Here is a 26,705-nt window from a genome sequence, read left to right as displayed (position 1 = left end):
CAAGCTTCTCTTTAGTCTTATGAGGCGTTTTGCCTTTCATAAAGTAGTGTTTAATCAACACACGAAATTCTTTTTCGTCCATTTTTTGAAAATCATTTGACTTCCTCGATTCAAACGAATGCCAAACACAAAGAAATAGACCGATCTGGCTGTAACTTGGTGTGTGTTCTTCCAAGAGATGCTACTAACTAAACATAACCTCGATACGCGCCAGTGGTGCTATCTCTCTGACTTTGCACGGACTTTTCAAACGACCCTCGTATTTTGTAATAAATAGAGCGCTTATTTGTAAAAACAATTTGTACAATTAAGGTACTAAGGTCTGGGTCAATAATTAAACTACAAGATGGCGAACAGAAACGGAACCCCTGATGAACGAACTGCTGTTCCATAAACTCTATATCAACTAGAATGGATTTTTTTAAAAAGATTGTCTTTAGCCATGCGTTTCTAGAAAAGAAGAATCGTTTTCATATAATTCCGGAAGAATATCGAGTCTTCAATCTTCATGGTTTCAACCGATAAATAGAATGTTCTAAATTGTAGAGCAGATCTTTCGAAAATTTTAACGTACAATTGTAAATAGTAAAATGGCCTCTAGCGCCCACTTTACTCAAAAGTAGTTTCAGATAAATAATTGGGTGTACTAAATATTATAGTTACTTACCACACTGAAAGAAAATGATCGAAACAGCCTGGTTAGTGGGTGAGCAATAAAATTAATAATTACTTAGCAAAAAGAAGAAAGCCTTTTCAAATTGTTAATTACCTAATTCTATTTAATGACATTGTTCATCTAATGTTCTAGTTCGCCAAATTGTGTAATTGAATGACAGTGTGATAGTGCAAAGTGATTAAAATTAAATGAAAGGTTAAATGATCTAATTGATAACCACCCAAGGCCTCCTAGATAGATAATAAATAAATAAGGAAAAATTATAGTTAATTTGATTTTTTTTTTTAATGTCAAAAATATTATTTTTTCCCTAATGCCTTTCTTTATACAAGTTAAGGAAAAAATTTTAAAAAAATCATGTCAAATAATAAAGTAAACAAAGAAGGACAAAATATGCCGGATGTTCTTCATCGTTTTTTTTATTTATTTATTTTTATATTTATTATCTCTTTTCCGGGATTTTATGATAGTCGTATTGTAAATCCTAGTGTGACGTAATCTACGTCCGTTCTACCTTGCCATTCTCGATCTTTTCATTGTTATCTACAAAATAGTATAGGTACCCAGTTGTACGAGGGTCGTTTGAAAAGTCCGTGCAAAGTCAGAGAGATAGCACCACTGGCGCGTATCGAGGTTATGTTTAGTTAGTAGCATCTCTTGGAAGAACACACACCAAGTTTCAGCCAGATCGGTCTATTTCTTTGTGTTTGGCATTCGTTTGAATCGAGGAAGTCGAGTGATTTTCAAAAAATGGACGAAAAAGAATTTCGTGTGTTGATTAAACACTAGTTTATGAAAGGCAAAACGCCTCAGGAGACTAAAGAGAAGCTTGATAAACATTATGGTGACTCTGCACCTTCGATTAGAACAGTTTATAAGTGGTTTCAAAATTTTCGGAGTGGCCATATGGGCGCAAGTGACGCTGAACGTTCTGGACGCCCTGTTGAGGTTACTACTCCAGAAATCATTGATAAAATCCATGATATGGTGATGGATGACAGAAGAGTGAAGGTGCGTGAGATTGCTAGTGCTGTGGGCATCTCGAATGAACGGGTACATAATATTTTGCATCAACATTTGGACATGACAAAGCTATCCGCAAGATGGGTGCCGCACTCACGCTTGACCAAAAACGAAATCGTGTGTAGTGTTGCAAGGACGGTTTGCAGCTGTTCCAGAAGAATCGCAGGACTTTAAGCGTCGTTTCGTCACTGTGGATGAAACATGGATACATCACTACACTCCTGAGACCAAAGAACAATCTAAACAATGGGTTACCAAGGGGGAATCTGCGCCAAAAAAGGCGAAGACCGTTCCTTCGGCCGGAAAGATTATGGCGACTGTCTTTTGGGATTCGCAAGGAATAATCCTCATCGACTATCTGGAAAAGGGTAAAACTATTACAGGTGCATATTATTCATCGTTATTGGACCGTTTGAAAACCGAGCTGCAAGAAAAACGCCCACGATTGGCCCACAAAAAAGTCCTTTTCCATCACGACAACGCACTAGCTCACACCTCAGCAATTGTGGTCGCAAAATTAATGGAAATAGGGTTCCAACTCGTTTCATATCCCCCCTATTCTCCAGACTTGGCTCCCTCGGACTACTATTTCTTCCCCAATATGAAGAAATGGCTGGCGGGAAAAAGATTTTATTCAAACGAGGAGGTGATTGCAGAAACGAATGGCTATTTTTCAGAGCTTGGACAAATCCTATTATTCGGAAGGGTTCAACAAACTAGAGCAACGTTGGACGAAGTGTATAAGCCTAAAAGGAGATTATGTTGAAAAATAAAAAAGGTTTACCCCAAAAAATTAAGTAGTTTTTATTTTTGCACGGACTTTTCAAACTACCCTCGTATGTACTACGCTATTGCACTGCTTGATTCTAACCATCTTAGATTTGTAATAATTATCGTATTAGTGGTGACTTGATCGAAACATTAATCGAAGATAAGAATATTACAAGTTTTGTTTTAGAAAATTTATTTATTTAAAAAAAAAATCGATTTATTAAAGTGATTCTTCTGGTAGAATAAGTTCGATCAAAAACTTATCGCTGAAATCCCAAGTGGTACTAGTATACAGAATATCAAATTGAAACCAATTTTTTCTTTGTATCCATTACGTTTGTTCCTAAAATGTATCTGCCCGATTACAATACTTCCTTCTTGTACTACGCGAGATAAAGAGGAAATAAACAAATCCACTTGTTTTGTTTCTATTTTTACCACAGCGTATTTGTATTGTGCACGAGTTTTCCACGTGAACGTGAATCAAATAACCGTATAGATTTACGAGTCACAATTAAAAGAGGAAACGAAGTTGTTAGAACAAAAGTTAAATAAACATGTAGCAAGCAGGCTGGCCAATAAATACATCCACCTCTATCTGTTGCCTTAAAAGTTTTGATATCTCGCCAGTTTTATTAATAAATTTTTATTCTCCCCTCTACCTTCTAGAATAATGTTTTAATATACACCATATTTATGTATTAAGTTTAAATTTTAGCACAATACCATTACTAATTACTACGTATTATGTGTATTCAATCAAGTCTTATTAGTTTTATGAATGTTTATTTGTATGTGTTTATTTTATGGACATCCAAAACTTATTTACCACATAGTGTTTATGTGATTTTGAGTGTTTAATATTTTGGTGATTCTATACAATTTTGCGTTTTCCGGCTGAGCGTTTTGGATTCCAAATATTTAAGTGAGTCTTTTATAAACTTTATCTTTTGATTTCTAACGTTTTCTCGATCTATTCTAGCACTATATCGTACTGATCAAATAATTAGACTAGAGTAAATGTTAAAGATTATTTTTTATTAATTAAACACCAATAAATAATTTTTTTTCGACATTGATTGAATTAACCATTAATTTATTTAATAAGAATTTAAAAAAAACAAAAAGAATTGGTTAGTAAAGTTCCAATAATGTACCGGATGTAATATTTAATTACTTTTTTTAAAGTAATTTTCCTACTTGAAATGTTTCCAGATATTCTGTTGCAATCTCCCAGAGGTCACCTAAACTTATTAATATTCTCCAATTTTTTTACTTATTGCTTTTTAAAATACAATTTATACGATAAATTTTACACTCTATTTCACTAAGTAATAACGAAACTAAGTATGGCGATATTGTGTCAAATTTGTCCTTTTTTTCTATAAAAATGGTGTGTTTAAAAGGGAGGACATTCTGCTTAAAAATGAATAATGGCAGAATTCTTGAACTTTATATTTTATTTAGAAGCCATCTTGGTGATTTCCGAAAGTAACTTAAACTCGATTACTCACATGGAGGAGGCTCAGGGATAAGTTGGTTAGTTAGCCATCCCTTTGAAGTGCTCTTATAGTGTAACATCACTTTGGTGTGATCGCCAATTTAATAATCCGAGAATTATATGACACAGTAAAGTTCCGAGTATATCGGAATATGGCAAATATAAAAGGTTATAATTTTGTTTGTAACCTTATTGTTTCTTCCTCTTCTTAAACGAGCTTCTCTCAACACACTTTTTGACTATTTTATGCACAATCTCTTCTGTCGTACGCGTTCTTCGACTCATCATCCTCTCTTGATATGTAAATAGTTACATACTGCCTTTTTAGCTTCTATGCGCGCCTATCCTAGGCAAATGCTCAAACTATTTCCATGGCTTGAAAGATGTTCATATTATCCACTAATTACCACATCTTTCTCTTCATATCTTTTCCAGTTTTTGAAGCTCATCGGTAATTTTTAAACTTTGTCCAAGAAAATTCTTCACAAGGCGATTCTATGGAAAGGAAAAGAGTCTTCTAAAGAGTCATTTCCACTGTGGATTGTGCGGGATGGGGCCAACAGCGTAACTGAATTGAATCTGTGCCTGAAATTCCGTGTGGATAAGTCCCGCACTCTGATAGCTTTAGTTTGAAGTTATTTTCATAAAAAATGATAATGAAGAATTCAAGGATTCAAATTACTTATTCCCTCTAAAGCCCTTTTAAATATAGTGAACCTATATTAACATTTGAAATTTTAAGAAACTTTAACGAATGAAGTGCAAGTTTTCACGTAATTTTTTGTATTTATAATAATTTTAAATTTGCTTATTCGAGGAGGATATTCCACATTAAACATCTTAACAACCGGAACTATTAATTTTTATTTCAATTATATTTTTCATGCTAATTGAATTTTAATTTACAATACTATTATGTTGCAATATGTTCTGTAAATAGTTGGGAAGAAAATTCAAATGAATAATTTTATTATTCTATTTCCCTAATATAATGGCCGTGGCTGTAATTATTTAAATTGACGTCATTCCGGTAAATTCTTTGTAAATTGTGGTGAATACTGAACATTAAAAAAAAATTATTCTATTGGAAAAGAGAAGAAAAAAGACAAACTAAATTCAATGCAAGAGTCCTACAATGCTTTTACGTTCTGGTGATCAATTAGAGATGGAACATTGTCTTAAGTATTATCGCCGGTAATACTACATGTGCTGATAGTCTTTCCGGTAATTTTGAGTAGATAAACCGACTTTTGATAATCGTTCCCTCGTGCAGTTATCGTTGGAAACAAGGCACGAGTTAATTATCTTCTTAACATTACCGTAGAAAACTTTTTGCACGAATGGTGTTTGGAGGTAATTACTTTTTGTCAACATGCCTGATTGGAGTAAAGAACTTACTTATTGAAATAGTAATATTTAACGATTTATATATATATATATAATATATGATATACAGCGGTCAAAAAAAGTATTCATACACTTATTTATTTAGTTATAAATTTATTACTTATTTTACTTTATCTACTGAACTTTTGTTTCTAGGATGACTATTTCTTCAGCACTGAAATCGAAGATAGTAACAATGAATTTAATGCTCTCATTTTCTTTTATAAACATAAAGAATTGATTAAAAAGCAGAAAAATAATTTATTGGATGCAAAATAAGTATTCATACACTCAGTCTGAATGTTATAATTAACGCAAAACTAAAGACCTAATATTTTGTAAGCAATCCCTTTGCATTTGTTATTGCCTGAAGCCTCCTTGGCATAGATTCCACCAGGTTTAGTGTCTCTTGAGGTATGATTTCTGTCTATGATTTCTTTAAATTGGTTATGAGCTCTTTTCTGGAAGAACATTTCAATTTTCGAATTTTCCGTCCCAAATAAGACCATAAATTTTCAATAGGGTTTGTACCCGGAGACTGTGGAAGGGTAAGAAGTTGTTTCTGGGCATTATAAAGCAGCCATTCCTTCGTTTTTTGGACTATATGTTTGGGATCGTTATCCTGTTGAAAGAAGTATGCGCTTTCGATCCCCCTAATTACGAGCACTTTTGCTTAAATTATGGCGGAGTATGTCCACGTACCTTTCAGCGTTAAGAATTCCATCGATGACGACAAGTTCTCCTACCCCCGCAGCACTCGTACAGCCCCATACCATCACACTGCCTCCTCCTTGCTGTACAGTTTTTATTATGTTATTTTGTTTCAAGTTCCCTATTACTTATAAATTATTTTTCTGCTTTTTAATCAATTCTTTATGTTTACAAAAGAAAATGAGAGCATTAAATTCATTGTTACTATCTTCGATTTCAGTGCTGAAGAAATAGTCATCCTAGAAACAAGAGTTCAGTAGATAAAGTAAAAAAACTTAGTGTATGAATACTTTTTTTGACCACTGTAGAGAGTATTTATTTTATACATATTAGTTAATTATATTTGTTTAGCTTCTTAAAATATTTAAAAATAAATATTCAGCTATAAATTACAGATATGGAAATATTATGACCTAAAATATCAGCTGATTAGAAGAAATACGATGCTTATTAACGCTATACTTACGCAACACTTATCAGCGCAAGAAAAACGTTCTACCTTTACAAAATAATTCAGTTACTTCTACTATCCAAGACTGAGTCTAGCATGACTCAATCCTACAATAGCGCTCGCAGATGAGCTGTGGCAGGAATATAGCTAATACGAAAGCTAGAGACGGAGGATTTTGGAGGAGAAAAAGAATGGTCATTCCAGCATTTCTCTTGGCTTGGTGCCAAATCTAAAACTTTTCTGCTCTATTCGCCATCTTACATTACCAGCATTCAATTCATTCAGTCAGTCAGCTTTCATCATTTTTTTTCATTCATTAGAATTCATCATTCAATTCAGCCAGTCAGCGTTCATCATTCAATTCTGTCAGTCAGCATTCATCATTCAATTCTGTCAGTCAGCATTCACTTAGCTCGGTATTGTTAAGTAGTATAATTATGAGTGTAGTTTTGAAAATCTGTGTTTTCTTTAGTTCAGTTTAACTGAGTACAGCTTTTATTTATTCATTGACTTCTCTTTGTCATTTTTCTGTCAATTTTCCGTCTTTAACCATTTAAGCGTGGAATTTAGTTTTTAAAAAAACCCCTATAGTGTGCGGAATTAAAATCAGACAATGACGTGTATACACGTCGAACGCAGGGCAAAACAACCAAAAGTTTACAACGTCTCGTAATAGTCACTGCAAGCGACTTTTTCAGCAAACTCTCTGGGGCTTGAGATTACAGAGCATTCTGTGCTCATTCAAAATCTTGCACCGCTTCTTCAGGTATGCGTTGCCTAGTTAACTAGAGACGCAAGAGCTTTTACTTGGAAGAAAAGAGCTTTGAATTCTGTGAAAAATGAAATCTATGCTCTTACAGAGGTCTGAACCTCTAACTAAGGTAAAAACGGCATTGCACAAGGGTTGAGAGCTTTTATTTGTGTGGTAATTCCCCAATCTCTAATGCGGAGGACCAAACATGTACCAACCACTTATCATTTGCCTGACTTCCACCATCCCCCTCCGTATAAAATACTTGGCAGTTCTATTGGCAAGATAAAGGAAACATCCCACCAAATAATATTCTTATTGTATTTTATTAAAATTTCGAGTTTTTATAGTTAATGGCAATTTTATATTTTTCACAACGAGTATACACGTCGAACGCGCCGTAACAGAGATTTGGTTTGACGTGTATACACGTTAAACGCGCTTAACTGGTTAAATGAATGCCAGATTGATTAAAACCACAGAAACGGTGTAAATAGATTGATGTTTCAGTATGTGAGTAAAATTACTTCCTTGAGAGATACAATTTTAAAAAAATACTCAAAAAGTGTACCCATTTTCTAATAACCGCTTTGTCGGCTCTTTAATGAAATTTCTTCTCTAGTAACTATATGAAATAAAATTGTATTGTTATTTTGAAATAAATAAGCATGGAATTATAGAATCACTAATATAAGTTTTATTTTATATAAAGAGTGAATCTAAAAATCCAACAAATAACACGAAGTCATGAAACAATAATTGTAGACAGCGGGGACAAAGCTAATAACAGTGACTTTGAGAAGGAGAGGAGGATAAATGAAAGAGGATTTTTGCAATCATCACTTGAATGATTGTGATTGTCAATGATTGATTGTCATTAAAAATTTTACTTCGTTGTCCTTGAATCTTTTTTTTTTATTCATTTTTACATTGATTGACATCTTAACCATCGTCATTGTATTTATTTATCATTAGATATATTTAAAGTTGTTCAAATCTAGGAACCCTTTCCTAAAAATATGCAAACTGTCAGGCTCATCAAGCGAGCTCCAGTTGGCTGGCTTTGGAGTCTTCGCAGATAACCTTTTCCTTCAGTAAAAGCATCTTCCTGAACCTTTTTTTCCTCCTTTCATCCTGAACCTTCCTTAGCCAATCTGTGGGCATTCGGGGTTAATTATTCATTGGTAGCACACCTCTCTCTTCCGGCCGAAATTAGGGTATCGAAGACTGTCGACTCAGCCTTCACTGTCGGCCATTGTATTGCGGTATAGTATTGTATTTCAAACCTTATTAATATATTACAATTACGTGTACTTTAGGGCGAAACCTGACCACCACAGTAACTCGTAACTGCCTAAAAGATACAGTATCCGATTAGTAGATTAGTTTAAAAAAGTTCAGGTCCCTTGGAAGCTTTTATTAAAACGAAATGTCTAATTTCTTAAATTTTCCTTTTACAAGCTTTCTTGAACTCCAGTCATTCACACGTATAGCTCTAGATTAGAATGCTTTTATTAATGGGCGAATTCAGATTAGTATTATTATGTTTCTGTACTCCGAATGTAAGTACTTTATTGATTACTTAATGTTAAATTAATGTACGGCATGCAACCTTTAGACGAAATCATTAGTTTAAAAACTTTTAATTCATATTCACTTTAAAAGCTTTTAACGTCTTAACTTTGTACCCAATTAGTTTATAATACTGCTAGTCTAAATTTGCATTATAAATAGGTTTTTGGTATTAACTTAGGGGGTGGACAAAAAAATGGAAACACTTGACTTTTGGCATCATAATGTTTGAACATGTTCAAATCAATCAAAACTTGACATATTTTAATGTTTTTTTTTAAAATTCTGTTATTTGATATAGGTTTTTCAACCTACCTTTTTTTTAAAAAAAACAAAAGAAATTTAAGGAAATTGTTTATTACCTTCTAGAAATGGCAGACCTCTCAGACTTTCAAAGAGGCCAAATTGTTGGTGCTCGAATGGCAGTGTAACAGAATGTGCCCGAATATTTGGCGTTTCAAGAGGTAATGTCTCAAAAGTAATGACTGCTTTTGAAAGAGAAGGGAAAACGTCCTCAGCCAAGCACAGGTCTGGTCGAAAGTCGAAGTTGTCGTGAGAGAGACCGTCGGACTCTAAAGCGAATTGTTAGAGCTGATCGCAAGACCACAGCTCCTAAAATCACTAATGAGCTCAATAGTCATGTACAGAACTCAGTTTCCACAAAAGTATTTTGATGATTTTTCAAGGTGTTTCCATTTTTTTGTCCACCCCCGTACATATCATCATTGTCAAACCAATAACTGCTGTTTTTTGGCGATTTCGATATTTTGACTATTATGACTGGTTTACTAACCAAATTTTCGTATAAAAAGACTGCTATCTCACTCTAAGCATTATACGGTGAACTGTGGTCGCTAAATATTCTGGCTCTGTGCATCAGCCAGAATATTGTCAGAATAAAAACTAAGAAAAATAACTTAATCAAATAAGATTACAGAGCATCTAACCACCAATTTTCAGTCTGTCAGAGCTGATAAAGGGTGATCCCACTGTGAATGATATCAGAGGATTTTTATTCAGGTCTAATAGTGGAAATGTGCTTTAAACTTCGCCTGTCCACATGATTATAATAATACTTCCTCAAGGAAGGCGTCTTCCTCGAGAGTATCCTGAACCTTCACCGGCCCATTGGAAATAACTCGATCTAAGTTCAATCAGTTACAGGAACTTAAACCGTTTATTGACCCTGACTACCATCCATTTTATGATTGTTTAAAGTATAAGTCTGATTAATGCCAGTTTTTTTAATTCAACTATAAATTAGACTATTTATAGTTTGTTAAGTGCATTAATTACTCCAATTTGGTAATAACAAATAAATTATTATATTTGAATACCTAAAAATCAAATAAAATAACGAATAACACAAATAGCTTTAATTTAAATTAGTTTTCAAAAATCTGCTTCACATAAAATTTTACAGGAGAACGTTTTTATTGAATATCTCAAAGTTATACTTTTTGCACGTAGCAGGTATTGGTTTGACAATGACGTTATGTATGCTTCATACCGTCAAATGTTTCTAAGAATTAAATGGGTTTCAAAAATTGGAAGTTTTCTCGCGAGAAATTTATTGAACGATAGTCCTGTGAGATCCACACTACAGCTAACATTAATTAATAGAATTTTAATAAATATTTCTCGTAACTTCCGCAATTAATGGCGCTAAATATGCCAGGAGTTGATTCCCCTCATTCTGAAACTTAATTATCATCAATTATTTTTATTATTCTAAAATAGAAAAAGATTGTGAAATGCTGTTAGTTTCTAGGAAAGTATAAATGGAATTAATATTTACTAAATTATGTATCCACGAAGACCGGAAGTTCGCTTATAAATATTCAAATCCACTCTCTGTGCACTTATCCAACTGTGCTGACCTTGCATGTTCTCAAGGATTTCATCTTTTACTTCATTCTGCCACATTCTTGGAAGCATTTAGAACTCCGTCAGGTTTACCGTGGGGCTCCGCCTATCCCTCACAACCGGACGTAAGAGTTAGCTGGTTTAATTTTCTTCAGTTAAAATAATTAAACATTCATCACCTTTTTAAATTGTACTGTATTCAATATATTCTAATAATAATGAGTTATTGATAAAATTTTGAATTATATTAGACTATTTTTAACTAAGTTGAGTTCTTAAAATTGAGCCCACTGCGGAAAAATTCCGCAGGGTTTTGCGTAAAAAACTTTTTTTAGAAATTATTTCCGTCTCTTTTTTCTCATTTTTAAAAATACTTCTATCTTAGTAAAAATAGAGTCTTCAGAATCTTGAAAAGAAACAGAGGCGAATTCCAGTTAGGAATATTTATGCTCTAAAATCGTTTATATAAATAAAAGTACGACGAGCGATTCAAATTCTGCTTAGTTTTGTTTAATAGCAGAGCACCAGGATTAACCTCCCAGAATATAAGCTGTAGCTTCTTTTGCATTGATGCGATCGTGGAAATGGTAATTTCCATTCTTTTAATCCATAACTGGAAGCGCAGATGATCTTCTGACTCTCTTCCCTATTGCAATGTCTTCTCTTATTTAGTAAGTATGAGAAAGCTGAAAATAAATTTAGAAAAACACAGCAATATGGTGAGAGACTGACACGGAAAGAAAGAATTCGAAGGGGAATTACTTTTCAGGGCGCTGAAATAATTTAGAAGTTCATAGGCCCCCTCTGATGATTCAGTCTTCGAAATGTATTGTCAGAATAGATGTTTGTTCTGTTTACTAAACAGAAACCAATTGAGCAGAATAACCAGGAGATATAACCAGGAGATAGGTTAGATCAAACAATTCAGGTTTTTTAAAAGAACATTTTTTTTCTACACGTAAGTATTTACCGAATTATTGAAATTTAATGCATTTTTGAAGAATTTAAACCGTTAGGTATTTGTAAATGGCTTTTTTTTTTGTTTTGTCATTGTCTTAAAACAATAGCTAACACTATCCTAAGATAACAAAACACTTACTCGTATAAAAAGCATTCATTTAAATGTAGGGACAAAAAATTAAAAAAATAGGAAATGTCTGAATAATGATATTTTTTGGTACCATTTAATGGTCTTTCTATCAGCTGTTTGCCTGCAATTTCATAATATCTATTACTCATTCTTCGATAGCTAGTTCTCAAAACATTGGATCTTTGAAAGAACATGGTTTAGTGAGATATTTTCCAGTTTTTAATGTTGAAATTTACCTAAGGTTGCTTTAAGAGTCTGGTTTAATTCCTGCCGACCATGCACTGGTAACTATTTGGTTCCAAACTTTTTAATCAAGAGTAGATAAATACTCGTAAATGTATCAGACAAGTGTATCACCTCCAACATAATTTGACGATTGTAAGAAGATTAAAGTGAGAAACTTGGAGATAAAATGGAGCCTGAAAGAAACCTTGTGATTTATAGAGGAAAGGAATTCTACCCTTTTACATATGATTGGAGATCTTTTACACCATCATGTTTAGATAAGATTCCACTTTTACAAGAAGTAAAAACTACTGTCCCAAACTTATGGTCTTCTCGACTGTAGAGGGGAGGTAGAGTGAAAGAGTAAAAACTACTGTCCCAAACTTATGGTCTTCTCGACTGTAGAGGGGAGGTAGAGTGAAAGAGTAAAAACTACTGTCCCAAACTTATGGTCTTCTCGACTGTAGAGGGGAGATAGAGTGAAAGATTAAAAACTACTGTCCCAAACTTATGGTCTTCTCGACTGTAGAGGGGAGATAGAGTGAAAGAGTAAAAACTACTGTCCCAAACTTATGGTCTTCTCGACTGTAGAGGGGAGATAGAGTGAAAGAGTAAAAACTACTGTCCCAAACTTATGGTCTTCTCGACTGTAGAGGGGAGATAGAGTGAAAGAGTAAAAACTACTGTCCCAAACTTATGGTCTTCTCGACTGTAGAGGGGAGATAGAGTGAAAGAGTAAAAACTACTGTCCCAAACTTATGGTCTTCTCGACTGTAGAGGGGAGATAGAGTGAAAGAGTAAAAACTACTGTCCCAAACTTATGGTCTTCTCGACTGTAGAGGGGAGATAGAGTGAAAGAGTAAAAACTACTGTCCCAAACTTATGGACTTCTCGACTGTAGAGGGGAGATAGAGTGAAAGAGTAAAAACTACTGTCCCAAACTTATGGTCTTCTCGACTGTAGAGGGGAGATAGAGTGAAAGAGTAAAAACTACTGTCCCAAACTTATGGTCTTCTCGACTGTAGAGGGGAGATAGAGTGAAAGAGTAAAAACTACTGTCCCAAACTTATGGTCTTCTCGACTGTAGAGGGGAGATAGAGTGAAAGAGTAAAAACTACTGTCCCAAACTTATGGTCTTCTCGACTGTAGAGGGGAGATAGAGTGAAAGAGTAAAAACTACTGTCCCAAACTTATGGACTTCTCGACTGTAGAGGGGAGGTAGAGTGAAAGAGTAAAAACTACTGTCCCAAACTTATGGTCTTCTCGACTGTAGAGGGGAGGTAGAGTGAAAGAGAGGGTCCATTCACTAAACTCCGGTTATAGTGGTACCTAAATTCTTAAAAATAAACATTTATTCCAGATTAATTTTTAAAAAATCTTAGATTTCTCTCTTGAAAGCTGATCTTGGAAATAATTGTCAGGACAATGTCCTAAATTTATTATAATTTGTATAAAAACGAATTACTGATCACTCAGGTTAATTCAACCATTAAACAAAATAATAAACAATTGCAGATATTATAAGAATAGTGCTAGCAAGGACTTGGTATTGTAAGTAGCCTATAGAAATAATATTTAAAAAGCTTTCATAATTTGTCTCGCTGGTATTCAGTCACGTATTCCATTCTTTTATCTATTATTTATTTATTTAAACTTTTATTTTTCTAACAAGAAAGATTATTTTTAATAATAAATCTGTTTGTGAAACAATTGTTTGCTTTATTCTTCAATTTATACAATTGTTTCAAATAATTAAGAACAATTGTTTACAATGAAAGCAGTTTTATAATCCTGTTTGTAGTCTTTGTTTACATTTTCTGTGGATACATCTGGTTTGGGGTGCTGCACCTCCAACAGATGAATGTTGGCATAATAGTTAGGCGTAAATGAATCGCATTTAGGTCTTTGGGGTTACGATTTGCATATATGTTGCTTGCCGAGCTAGTGTTTGTTGGTGTGAATGTGGTAGGTTGGCACTCATGGGAGAATGTGTGAATAATAATTTGGCTTTATCAGTTCTGTAAATGTACGTTTTACATTTACAAATATCCAGGCTAAATTAGATAGATTATTAGAACTAGAATGAATTGTATGGTATTTTGAGGTGATGACATGCGCGAGAAATGTGATGTAGTTATGTTATACTGAGCCAGAACTGTTATGATTGATAGATTGAGTTAGTAACTTGAGTGTTTCCTCTGGCTTGGCTTTTAGTCAGTCCTGGATAGAGACGAGTGACTTTTCTGTTGGTTAGAACAGTGGAGCAGTGTTTCTATTTCTCTAAATTTGCAGGAAGATTTACAGATGCGAGTGTTTCTTACGTTTGTAAGAGGCAGATGGCTCTTCTACTTCTACCGGATTGCCTAATGACAGATCGATATCTATCGTAAAAAATACAATAAATACAATCAATAATAATAAAATGAATGTTTTATTGTTTACAGATTCTAGACATAATGGCCACAATGAAGGAGCAGTCTACTAAATTAAACAAGAGGACTACATCTCTTTGTCCAGATATATCACCTTCCTCTTCGCATTTCTTTGAAGTAAGTAATGTCGTCATCATAATTATTAGTCAATATTTCATTTATAAATTGGAATCAGTTTCATAACACTGAAAGAAAACTAAAACGCTGTTCCAATGCTTCTTATTTGTCACTGTAGTTTGAAATATTCATTCACGGTGGAACCTCAAGATCATTAATATGAGAAAATAAAGGAACAGCTGCTCAAAGAATCTGTAATTTCTTTTATGGCAGTTATTTATATCATTCATATTTTGTTCTCTTAAAATGTTTTTTTCTCAAAGAAAGATTATTTTTAATAATTTTTGTATTTGGCAAAAATAAATAGGACGGATACAAAATAAACTAGGCATTGTTTATATCATGTAATCAGTTATCATCATTACAATCTCAACACGGTATTGTTTTAAATAATTATTAGCACAGAAATAAAAACAAAAATTAATTTCATTTAAAGCAGCAACAACGGATAATTCAGAAATAATGTAAGTTGGTAATGCTTACCGTATGTAGACGATTTTTATTTTTATATGTTATTTTCTTTTGTTTTGTTTTGGTTTCTTTAATTGGAATGCAGAGAGCGCATGATGAGTTCTGGTACAAGTAACGATAATTGTATTTTGCTTAGATTTTGAAAATTTCTTAGATTTATTCACCCTTTACTTTTCTTGATCATTTCTTGCATCTACAATTCTTTTTTTTTGTTTTAGAATTTTTCAGATCAATAATGCTTTATTTTACCGTAGATTGTGGGTCCCTACCATCCTAGTAATAGTTATTTATTTAACAAGTGTGGAAAATACTTTACACTCGAGTTAAATATTATATTTTTTCTGCAACCATTAGGGTTATTAACTAAAAAAAAAAACTAAACAAGAATCACTAGAATCCATTTTAAATTTCTGTAAGGTAACACTATAACCTTTTTAACTGTTATAATTAAAAATATCTAATTATTTATTAAAATATTATTTTTATTTCTATATTCCTTTCAATTTTTATTTTATTTTTTTAATATTCGTTTTTTAATTATTTAGATAAAATAAATTTAAATAAGCTTATTAAAGTTTTACAGAAAATATTTATGTTAATATCAAAACTTCTTATATCAAGGAAGCACAATAATGTTCTTTGGGCATTACACAGCTGATTTTAATTGAGTAATGAGAACATTCCTACATGGTTGCAGAAAAAAGTATTTACACAGAAAAATATTTGAAAGTCAAATAAAATGTTTTCAATTTAATGAATATAGCTTGAATATCAAAATTGTTAAAAAAAAAGAAGTTTTTATTGTAGCTATTTCATTTTATGATATCAAAGGTCTGTCTCTTCTTTGGGATAATTAAGTTTGTATTTGGCGAAGCTAAAAATATAACAGAAACAAAGTCAACTTGGGAAATGGTTATATTCTTTGAATCAGTCAGTCTTCCTACAAGTTTCAAGACTATTTAGTTTTAAAAATTCTATACCAAAGGGATAAAAAATAAGTTTCATTTAAAGCTAGAACGATAGAAAATTCAAAAATAGTGTTAAGTTTTTAATTATTACAGTATTTAGAGAGTTGTTTATTTTATTTATTTATTTACAAAAGTTTTATGATGGTACCGAAGGCTTAAGGCAAACTCTGTTTACAGGCTGCAAGTGTAACCATAAGATTATGCCAAAATGAGGACAAAGAGGAGTAATTTTATTTTAATTTTTATATTAAGTATTGAATGCTTGGAATAAATCATCTCCTGGATGATTTCAGTTTGTATCTAGTTCAGTTTATTTGACTGAAATTATCCTCTCCATAAACAGCTTAGTCTTGTGAAGAAGTTTCATCATATTTTCACCCAAGTGATTCACTGCAAGAACCACATAAAACACTTTCTTAAGGAATTATGCAAACAAGGCCAATGAATATTCACACATCCTACTAAAGTTAAAATTATTCTGCTTCGCATTAACTTTTAACGAGCGTCTCTCATAACAACACTTTAGGTGGCAAAATTCTTAGATCTGTCGAGAAAACTTGATTGAAGATTTGAGGGGTACAGCACTATATTGAACAGTAAAGAAGACGGATGGAGTCTAATCCTCAAAATGTACTAAGAATGTTGAAATTGTAGCTGTTAATTTCCACGAATTCATGATGGATTCTTTTTATTTCTAAGCCTGAGAAGCTTAACCATTTCTCTCTGTCTAAGATTTATTTATTGCAGTATTTACAAAATTGCCTAGAATGAATCCTTTTCACATTCTTTTGGAGATCTGAGACTATTTACTATTTACTATTTTGTTTGTTTAAAGCAAGTCTTGATTGTTTCAGGTACTGTACATAGGCAAGATTAACGTAGCTCATAAGAAAGTGTCTGATACTTTTATCGACGATGCTTTAGATAGATTTAACATTGAAGTTCAAAAAAGAGAAAAAGAGCAAAGTGAACAAAATAATTCTGTGCAGGTAATTATTTTAGCTTTATGTTAGTCTAATTATTATTATTTTATTTATTTATTTATTTATTTTTAAATGATTTAAGCCTAAGGCGCGTCAACATCTGAGGTTGTTGGCGCCCAGAGCTTTTTTCAGTACACTGCCGGCCTCCTGACAGTGGTCTCTCGTTACAGACAACACTGTCCATCACCGGACAGTGTGCTGTAAGAAGCTCCTAGAAAGAGAAAATCTAATGATCAGCAGCTAATTTCGAACATTCAAATCTAATCTAGTCTAATTATTCTTACCAATTTTAATTATATAATTGTTATATAATATTATTGTTTCAAGGAAAATGAAAATGGCAAATCTTTAAATGGGGTGGCCTCAAAAAATGGAGAAACTTACAGATCAACGGAAATTTTAAAATGTGACAATGGCGGTGATCCACCACCTCAGTATGTAATTGTAATTATGATACAGTTTTAATTTATTTATAAATGTTTTAAATTATAATCATTAACAAGTTATTAAAGTATTAAGAAAGTGTTATATTAAATTGTAGCAAGGATATTAGATGAATAGGAGAAAAATCAATAGGGTCCTTGTCTGGTGCCTGAGGAGGCAAAATAATTTATCAGAATCCTTAGAAGTGGAAATGTCAACTTGATCTTATATTATTATCCACGTTAAATCGTAAAAGTACCAATTAATCCGTCAAGTTGGATAGAAAAGTAATCTGCATTACAGCTGCATAAGATTTCATGCATAGCAGTCAATAGTAATTACTTTTTTCAAATATAAAAACAAAAATAATCATTTTGCATCCTAGACAATACTGGCCATGACCTTTTGTGGGAGATGAAATCAAGTTGACCTTTTTGTAGCAGAGAGCCGCCGGTTTCCACCAAATTAATTTTTTTTTTTTTTTTTTTTGGCGCATAAACAGCTGAGGTTATTAGCGCCCAGAGCTTTTTCCAGTGCACTGCCGGCCTCCGGACAGTGCTCTCTCGTTACAGACAACACTCATCCATCACCGGACAGTGAGCTGTAAGAAGCTCCTAGGAAGAGAAAATCTAAGGGTCAGCTGCTGGATTCGAACCCGGGACCTCCGCGTGGGAGTCCAGTATGCTAACCTCATAGCTAATCCCTTCCCAACCAAATTAATTGTTGTTTCTTTTAAAAACTTCGTCTTATCCACAGTAACATCGGTGCAAAAAATGTTTGGTCGGATCATTCTCCTAATATGCCTCTACTAGCGTAGATAGCTCTTAGCTAGGGTAGATGTGACTACCTTCATCACACTTTTAATTGCCGTTCGCCCTAAGATCGCATTTTGCACCATCTTCGATATTTAACTGTAGTTACAATTATGAACGTCACTTCCACGTGGTATCTTTTAAAGAAGTAAGTAAGTCCATTTTTAAATTCAACCGCCCATTTCTTCGCAATATTCCTGGTTCTTTATGAACCTTAAGATGAATTTTCGTTGGTGCTAAAACGTCAGTAACGAAAAATTTTGAAATGTCATATTGCCAGACTTATGTTCTAGTTCAGCGTTTCCCAACCTGTGGTACGCGAGTTGCTCGTTGGTGGTACGCAAAAAATAATAATGGCGGACATAAAAAATAAAAAAAAATTAAATCATAAAAATATCATAGAAACGATTTTTCCCTATACCGAATACATACAAATTATTTTCATTAATAATATTATACATCAAAGTCGTTAATATGTACAGTAATAAGGTTAATCTGTCACAAGATATACGAGAAAATATAATAGCATATTTAACAGGATTAAAATTGTCTTTCTGGGAGTATTTTCCAAAACCCGAAAACACGAATGATAATTGTATTTCAAATCCCTTCTATAAAGAAAATTTAGGAAAAGCTACATCATTATCAATAAAAGATAAAGAAAATTTAATAGAATTATCATGTGACAGAACTTAAATGATGTAAAAATCTGCTTAAAGAGACTGATTGTAATGCCAAGCAACATTAAATTTAATTTAAAAAAAGTTTTAAAACTAAGATCTTATACTTTACAAAGTTTATAAAGTGAACATGAACTTGAACTCCTTTGTAACAGATACATTGTATCTCTATACAAATAAAGATAGTAATAGTGAAATAACACTCGGAAAAACAAATTCACTTTCAATTTCTATTTCGGAAATACAATCATTTTTACGAAGTAGTGCAATTTAGCATGATGTACTACCAAGTGGTACGCGAGCCAAAAAAGGTTGGGAAACGCTGTTCTAGTTTATTCATTTAAAACTAAATTTCATTATTTTAAAGCCAATAACTTCATCTGGTTCTGGAATTATTAATGACGTAATATGCTTTGGAAGCTAATTGATAAGTCACCACTAATTTACCTGGTCATTGTATAATTAAAATATTTGTTTCAATATCTTTTACTAAAATTTTGCACTATACAATCTCTACTACAGTCCAGAGGTTTCTTAGAGCCATGTCACAGGTAGAACCAGATCCGTAAAAATAAATCTATTGCTGAACCCAAAATTCTGCAAATAATTTTTTAGATACACAACTTTAAAATTTCTCTACAGAATAATGAAAATCTTTTTATTTAATTCTATTTATAACTAAGGTTGGTAGTTTTGTATTTATTTCTATTTTTTGTTAGACTGGAATTAAGGAGGAGATCAGGATCTTTAGGCAGTACTCTTATTGGAAAACAAGAAATATTTGTAAGTTTTTCGCTTCCATTTGTTATGGTTACTGTTTTATTTCATTTTTAATTTTAAGTGGCGGTCATTTTGCAATACTAGCATTATTATTCTTGATTCCTTCAGCGAACACTTTTTAGAATAAATATATTTTTTTAGAAATAGAGGTCCCATATTTTGTTTTTTGTATTAATAATAATGTGATTATCGTTGTTGATATGCCAAATAAATAAATGCTGTAGTTTAAAGTTTTGTGAATAGTTATTTATTATAAGTCTGGAATGAATGCTTCTGCATAGTGGGGCACCGTCCTATTATTTTATTCATTATTTTAATAATATTTGGCATGATCTCTAAATAGGACTTTTGTGTACATTTCTTCTATATATTTTTTAAATTGAATGTAGAACTATGTGACTAATATTTATTTATTTGAATCAGGGTAAAGATAATGGCAGCGCTAATGGTAGCATCCAGCCGGAACAAAACAGAACTATGGTGTTTCATGTTGGAAGAACTGATCTAAGATTAATTAGTCCAGATAGAAAACAGATATTGCTACATAAGTACCTTAAAGATATCACCTGCTCAATGCAGGTAATTAACAAAACAAAGTTTTTTTCCTAATATATGAAATAAAATGTAAGAGTTTGTTCAAAAAAATTATGGGAATTTTGTAATTTCACGCGTTGTATTAGTCAGATTTCCGTGATTGTTTTGTTATGTTGGTAAACTTGTTTGAAAAGTGGCCATTCTGTTTAGCCATTTTGGTTGAATATGAAGGTTATGCTCACTGTGTTCTTCGTTTTTATGGCGTAGTGCTCCATGAGTTCTTGCCACAAAATCAAACAGCCAATATGGAGTACCAACTACAAATTCAACGTGAAGCAATAAAAAAAAAACAAAAAACGCCCGTATTTGTGGCGAAACAATTCATGGCTTTTGCTCATCGATAATGCACCTGCTCACAATTCATTGCTTATTTGTAATTGATTGGTTAAAACCAAACACAGTAATGATGCCCCAGTTCCCGTATTTGCCAGATATGGTTTCCTATGAGTTTTTTCTATTCCCAAGATTAAAGGACTGTAGATTTGCAAGCATAGATGAGATTAAAAACGCATCGATGATACAGCTAAAACCTATTCCAAAGAACGAGTTCTAGAGGTGTTTCGGGGATTGGAAAAAGCGTTGGCATAAGTATATATAGTCTAATGGGGACTATTTTGAAGGGGATAACATTGTTGTGGACGAGTAAATAAAATTCTTCTTCCATAAAACGAAAATTCCCGTTATTTTTTGAACACACCACGTATACTTTTTAACTTATACATATACTTTTCATCTTACAGGGTACAAAACATTCCTCTCATTTTGTATTTATAAGTAAGAAAGGCAACCAAAGTTCTGGACCAATAACTTACGTTGGATTTGTATTTAAATGCGAATCTCCTTCTGTAGCAGAAGAGTTAGTTGCAGGTAATAATATCAACCGAACATTATAAATTTTCTGTTTATATCTAAGATTGACATAAAATATTATTATATATAAATTTAGATGTATGAATTGAATTGAATATTATTATTATAAATAAATTGATGTAATACTATTGGGCAAGCATTCTAATCAATTCAAAGACTGCAAAGTTATAAATTATTTTTTCAGCAATAAGTCAAGCTACTGTCTCTGATAAGAAATTAACTGTGGTATCTTGTGAACATTGTCCAATGGTTTGGTATCATAGACTGTGTTCAGATTTAGAAGGATTAGGAGATAAAGCCGCTCAAGAAATGTTAACCCGCCGTTTGGATTCACTTCCACAAGATGAACTAGCCGTTGTTGAAACAAAATTAGCTGGTGCTGAATTACCAAATCCTCAAGCCTCTCCTAAAGAACATACAGAGTTAGTGATGATGTTATTAAGAGCTCATTGTGAGAGTAAACAAGCGAGGCATGTACATGATACTCCAGAAAACCGGTTGGTTTATTTTTTATTATTTAAATTAACAAAAACAAAATGTAGAGAAATGTAAAATATATATACAGTATTATATATTGTCTACGATTAGAAATGTTGGTATTGCAGGCATGAATTTTTAACCAACTATTTAGGCAGCGGTACAATCTTTATGAAAGCAAAAAGATCTTTAACTAGCTCCTTTGATCAATTGTTGAAAAGAAAAGGTAGTAGAGATGACATGGGACCTTCTCTTAGTCTCCCAGCAAATACTACACTAAGGGTATAATATAGCTTGATATTATAATACTTTTTTTTTTATATATATTGAATTAGAACCATACAAAATGTGGCCAAGCTAGAATAGAATATAAAATATTCATACGACTTCAAATTTTATTTTAAGGATATAATTCAAGAAAATAAAACTAATTCACCCAATGATACTCCAGAAGGTTCCATACCTGAAGAACCGGGTACACCAGGTTCCATGATGAATATGTAAGTAGTAAATTCACGAAGATTTTCTTAGTTTTAAAAAAAATGAATGAAAACTTTCTGACGATTATGTCGTTATTTATTCACGTTAGGTTTGCATCTATGAATCTCTAGATGACACTTTTTTTTTTGAACACAAATAAAATTATGCATTTTAAAAGTTAAATGTTTGAATAGCAGTATAACTCAATCCTACAGGTGCTTTGTAATATGCCACAATTGTTAATTTGTAATATATCTGTATAGATTTATGAAATTAGGAAGTAGTCCTAAATCGCCTAGCTTCAATGAAAGAAATGGGGATAGCGATTTGAAAATGCAACCAAGATCTTGGAGGCAAGCCATCTTTAATACAGTTGTTACTCCAAGTAAAAGTTTAAAAGGTAATTAATTATTGATTAGCTTACTGAAAATACTGAAAGGTAAACTGAATAGTTTCTTAATAACTATAAATTTAAATTCAGATTAATCGAAAAGTCACTTCGCCATTTAGATTTAAATAAATTTATGTTATTAATTTTGTATTAGAAGAATATTCGATTGTTAGTGTTTTGTTTGCAGAAACTGAAGTTAAAAAGAAAGACAAAGAAACTTATAGGCAACTTTGGAAGAAAGCTATAAACCAACAAGTATTACTGATACGGATGGAAAAAGAGAATGCCCGTTTGACAGGTACGTTAAAAACAGAAACATTATTACTAATTTTAATCAAGCTTAAAAACTAGAAAGAACTATTGAAAATGAATCATCTTATTGTATAAAACTTGTATTAATAGTTGAACAAAGGTTACTTACACTTTCCAGCAAGGCAAGAAGAAGCAAACGTAAAAAGAATTAAATTAGAATACGAGGAAATAGGAACTGTGGAATGTAGTGAAATATGGGATATGATTGTAAAAGAAGAAAAAGTTTGGGATAAAAACTACATTATAAATGCCTTAAAACAAGGTAATAGTACTGTTACAACGCCCTGCTTTTTTATAAGGATAAATTTTGTATGCTTAATAATAAAATTTAAATAATCATTAAATTTCATTTCTTCTTTAGGTGTTCCTAAAATAAAACGGGGCGAGGTTTGGTTGCACTTAGCGAATCAATATACTTCAAAAATGTCACCTTTTAATTCTAGTAACTATCCTAATTATGACGTACCTTATGAACATCTTTTAAAACAATTAACTTCTTATCAGCATGCTATTTTAATTGATTTAGGTAAGCTAAATTCTCTAAATTCGCACAGAAAAATCATACATTTCAAGATGGTTAGAATCTAATAATAAAACATTAATATTATGCGCAGGTAGAACATTCCCAAGCCATTCCTACTTCAGCTCTCCCCTGGGCCCTGGTCAATTAGCATTATTCAATATTTTAAAAGCATACTCTCTTCTCGATCCAGAAGTGGGATATTGTCAAGGACTTAGTTTTATATCTGCAGTACTTTTATTACATGTAAGTATTTTTTAAAAATAAATCAACATGAAACTAACTTGGTCCATCAAAACTTCTTATTATTTAGCAAAATACTTTATTTAATTTTTTTTTGTTCAGATGAGTGAAGAAGAAGCTTTTTATCTTTTAAAACATTTAATGTTTCGACGAGGTCTGCGAAGTAGATATCTACCAGATATGTCCGCTCTACAGGTCTCATTATACCAACTTTCTAGACTGTTGCATGATCGTCATCCAGAACTTTACGCCCATTTCGATTCATTAGAAGTTGCTCCAACGTTATATGCTGCTCCTTGGTTACTTACCATGTTTTCATCACAATTTCCACTTGGCTTTGTAGCACGTATTTTTGGTAAGTTTCGTGTAAAACAACATATTTATTACTTCGCTTACATTCCAGAAATTTTGCTAAGAAAACCTTTTACATTCTCTTTTATTTATCAAATTTAATAAATTGTTTAAAAATTGTGGAGTTAATTTTTTTTTGTGACTGATTCATTAATCCAAGGGGAAAAAGATTATTGCCTATTTTAGTCATAATTTTTTTTTCAAACAATTTGATTAATGCATTTATTTGCATTAATGCTAAACTTTCGAACAAAAAACTAGGCCATCTTCCGTGCTAACACTTGTAAACAATTGTAATATGTTTTACATTAAACATGTTTGTCTTTGTGTTGAGGAATTATTTAAAAAATGTGCTCCTTTTATTGATCTTAAAAAGAAATATCTACTGATATGTCTCACGAGGTAGTGTAAATTATTGGGGAAATATTACTTTGTCGTTGAACAGGCAGACATACTTCCTGAACAACTTCATATAATTCATATGTTATTTTTCTATCATTAAAGTAAAATATACGTTTCTTTTTCAGATTTAATGTTGGCCGATTCACCTGATGTTCTATTTAAAATTGCTTTATCTTTACTCGGCTTACATAAAAAGGCTTTATTAGCCTGCGATTCCTTTGAAATGGTGATGGATTATATGAAGAAAATGCTTCCAACTATTGACAATGACTCCATGGACAAACTTCTCAGAGAGGTAAAGTTATTTCTCTTTCGTGGTTTTTGTCCATTAATTGTATAGGCTTCGCTACTGAAGACAATCACCATTCAAACTCTAAATGGAGAAAAATAATTATAAAAAGTCAGAAAACAAAAATCTCTTTTGTAAATAAGACAGACGAGTAATTTTTCATCACATTTAGCTTTTTAGAGCAAACTTTTTGCTTAGGAATAGATTTAAAGGAATTAGCAATGAAATAAAATTCATAATAAATAAAAAATGATTTATAACAGGTGCTATCAATTAATATAACTAAAGAACTGAACGAGTACGGCGTAGAGTACCACGTCCTGCAAGAAGAAATGAGTTCACCTCGGCCAGAAACCAAAAGAATTAAAGAACTAGAAGTCACAAATTTAGCACTAACCCAACAGTTACAGGTAACAGTATTTTCTCCACCAATGATTTGTTGCCACTAAATTTATAAATACTTTTTACTTTCATTTACCGTACTAGTAACAGAAGGTATTATCGATTATGAAGATTATCGATTTTAAGTTTTTACCGGAAATAAATTGTTTTTAGATCACCTGCTTGAGCAAATGTGGTAATTATGAATTGATTAATCTATTTAACTTACTGAGCGGCCTCATGACCTGTGTATTAGGAATTATATAGATAATAAAATTACAATTTGATTAAAAAAATCGGTTCTGCGGAAGCGTCATTCCAATGATTAAATTCCTGTGGTTGTTTTTATTTATTCGTTTATTCGGCATGGTCATTCGCGCTCCTATTTTCCCTTCCTTCTTTAACTTGTTACCACTTGGGATTGTAGATGTTCCAGCAACCTATGGGCATCCAACGATGAACCTTGACCTGCAAGGTTGAGCGGAGCTCCAGGTATCGTTCAGTGGGTTCCACACATCCCCTCTTGAATCATAGTTTCAATTCGTTCATTTTAAGTTTGTCTGGGCTAAAGGTTATTTGCTTTGAAGGGAAGTACTTTTATAAATATTCCTCCACTTTTTAAAGGCCCTTAAATAGTATAGTATTCTTATACTTATTCCTGCAACCTCTGCAGTAGCTACATTCCAGGACAGTTACTCATACAATCGTTCACTTGGAGAAATGCATTCACGATAATAAATACAAATACCAATAAAATTCTTTCATTCTACATTTACTTTGAGAGATTCTGGGTTATTAAACATTTTTTTGTACAAAACGTTGCAAGAAATGTTTGTTATTATGTAAATTATGGTAAGAGAAAGTCATGCTGGTTTTTTTTTCACCAGGTATTTGACGTTTATAATAGTATTAATATTATATTCAACTTTATGTATAATTTAATTTATATTCTTTATATTTTGCCTAAAATCTTTTGTTTATATGTATATATAAATTCACAGATAGCTACAAGCAATGTAAACAGATTGGAATCATCCCGGGCACAACATATGTCTCAACTTAATAAGCTAGAAGCACAAGTCAAAAATTTAGAAACTACAGTTACAAGTTTAGGACAGTTTATATCAGACTTGGGTTACAATCATAAAGATCTGAATATTCCAAATGACATATTGAGGATTGTCACTCAAATTAATGTGGCAGAAAAGCAACGTAAATTATTGAGATGTCCAATTGTTCCATCAGAATTGAATTCTTCTAAAGTTAGTATTTAAATTTCATTCAGATTCTAAGTTTTAAAATTGAGATGACTCTGTGCTCATTTACATCATCAAACTGTTAAATTTATTTCGTTGTTTTAAGAACTAATCGTGTTAAGAATAGATAATTAGGTAAAAGTGGGGAATTGATGTGTAAGAAAAGACTATCTCGATTGAGACTTTTTCTATATTCCTCTGATTAAATTAGACCAGACACGGTTAATGATCCAGTGACTGGTTAAAAGTAAGGACAACTTTTTTCATAAAGTCGACGATTTTGTTCTGTAATTGGCCATACTGACGAGGATTGTTTAAGTGGCAAAGAGGAACCTGTCGATGGTAAATAGAAGACCCTTTTTCACCTAGTTTTGATAAAGTTATGTCTGTAGAATAGCCTTTAAATTATTGCTACTCAATGTCTGGTTTTGAAAATGAAAGTGGATTTAG

At 32.3% G+C, this 26,705-nt stretch overlaps 1 protein-coding gene and 1 long non-coding RNA gene across 6 annotated transcripts in view; one reads left to right on the top strand and one right to left on the bottom strand.

The window, feature by feature from the left end:
* The window catches only part of plx (PTB_TBC1D1_like and TBC domain-containing protein plx), a 74,292-nt gene that overhangs the window by 43,768 nt on the left and 3,819 nt on the right, over positions 1-26,705 (top strand). For 4 of the 5 annotated variants that reach the window (XM_074134052.1, XM_074134050.1, XM_074134051.1 and 1 more), the window contains 18 exons: positions 14,468-14,572; positions 16,866-17,000; positions 17,322-17,428; positions 19,629-19,692; positions 20,113-20,268; positions 21,024-21,150; positions 21,338-21,650; positions 21,759-21,912; positions 22,036-22,130; positions 22,374-22,510; positions 22,689-22,799; positions 22,932-23,075; positions 23,175-23,339; positions 23,428-23,579; positions 23,679-23,931; positions 24,455-24,624; positions 24,882-25,028; positions 26,001-26,261. In XM_074134052.1, the coding sequence (XP_073990153.1) occupies positions 14,468-14,572; positions 16,866-17,000; positions 17,322-17,428; positions 19,629-19,692; positions 20,113-20,268; positions 21,024-21,150; positions 21,338-21,650; positions 21,759-21,912; positions 22,036-22,130; positions 22,374-22,510; positions 22,689-22,799; positions 22,932-23,075; positions 23,175-23,339; positions 23,428-23,579; positions 23,679-23,931; positions 24,455-24,624; positions 24,882-25,028; positions 26,001-26,261 (2,796 nt within the window). Of the gene's footprint in view, positions 1-3,376; positions 3,396-14,467; positions 14,573-16,865; positions 17,001-17,321; positions 17,429-19,628; positions 19,693-20,112; positions 20,269-21,023; positions 21,151-21,337; positions 21,651-21,758; positions 21,913-22,035; positions 22,131-22,373; positions 22,511-22,688; positions 22,800-22,931; positions 23,076-23,174; positions 23,340-23,427; positions 23,580-23,678; positions 23,932-24,454; positions 24,625-24,881; positions 25,029-26,000; positions 26,262-26,705 lie in introns of those variants that run through there. The other variant, XM_074134054.1, reaches the window with a different exon arrangement.
* LOC141457309 (uncharacterized) lies at positions 8,044-15,665 on the bottom strand. Its single transcript, XR_012460305.1, has 3 exons — positions 15,056-15,665; positions 10,641-10,820; positions 8,044-8,424 (listed from the first exon to the last, which is right to left on the bottom strand). It is a non-coding gene; the product is annotated as an uncharacterized lncRNA (long non-coding RNA).

Source organism: Rhodnius prolixus, unplaced genomic scaffold, assembly GCF_049639745.1.
Source record: "Rhodnius prolixus isolate KJV_2025 unplaced genomic scaffold, Rpr scaffold_10, whole genome shotgun sequence".
Classification (NCBI taxonomy): domain Eukaryota; kingdom Metazoa; phylum Arthropoda; class Insecta; order Hemiptera; family Reduviidae; genus Rhodnius; species Rhodnius prolixus.
Note: the sequence above shows the minus strand (reverse complement) of the source record. Positions and strands in the feature narration are given on the sequence as shown.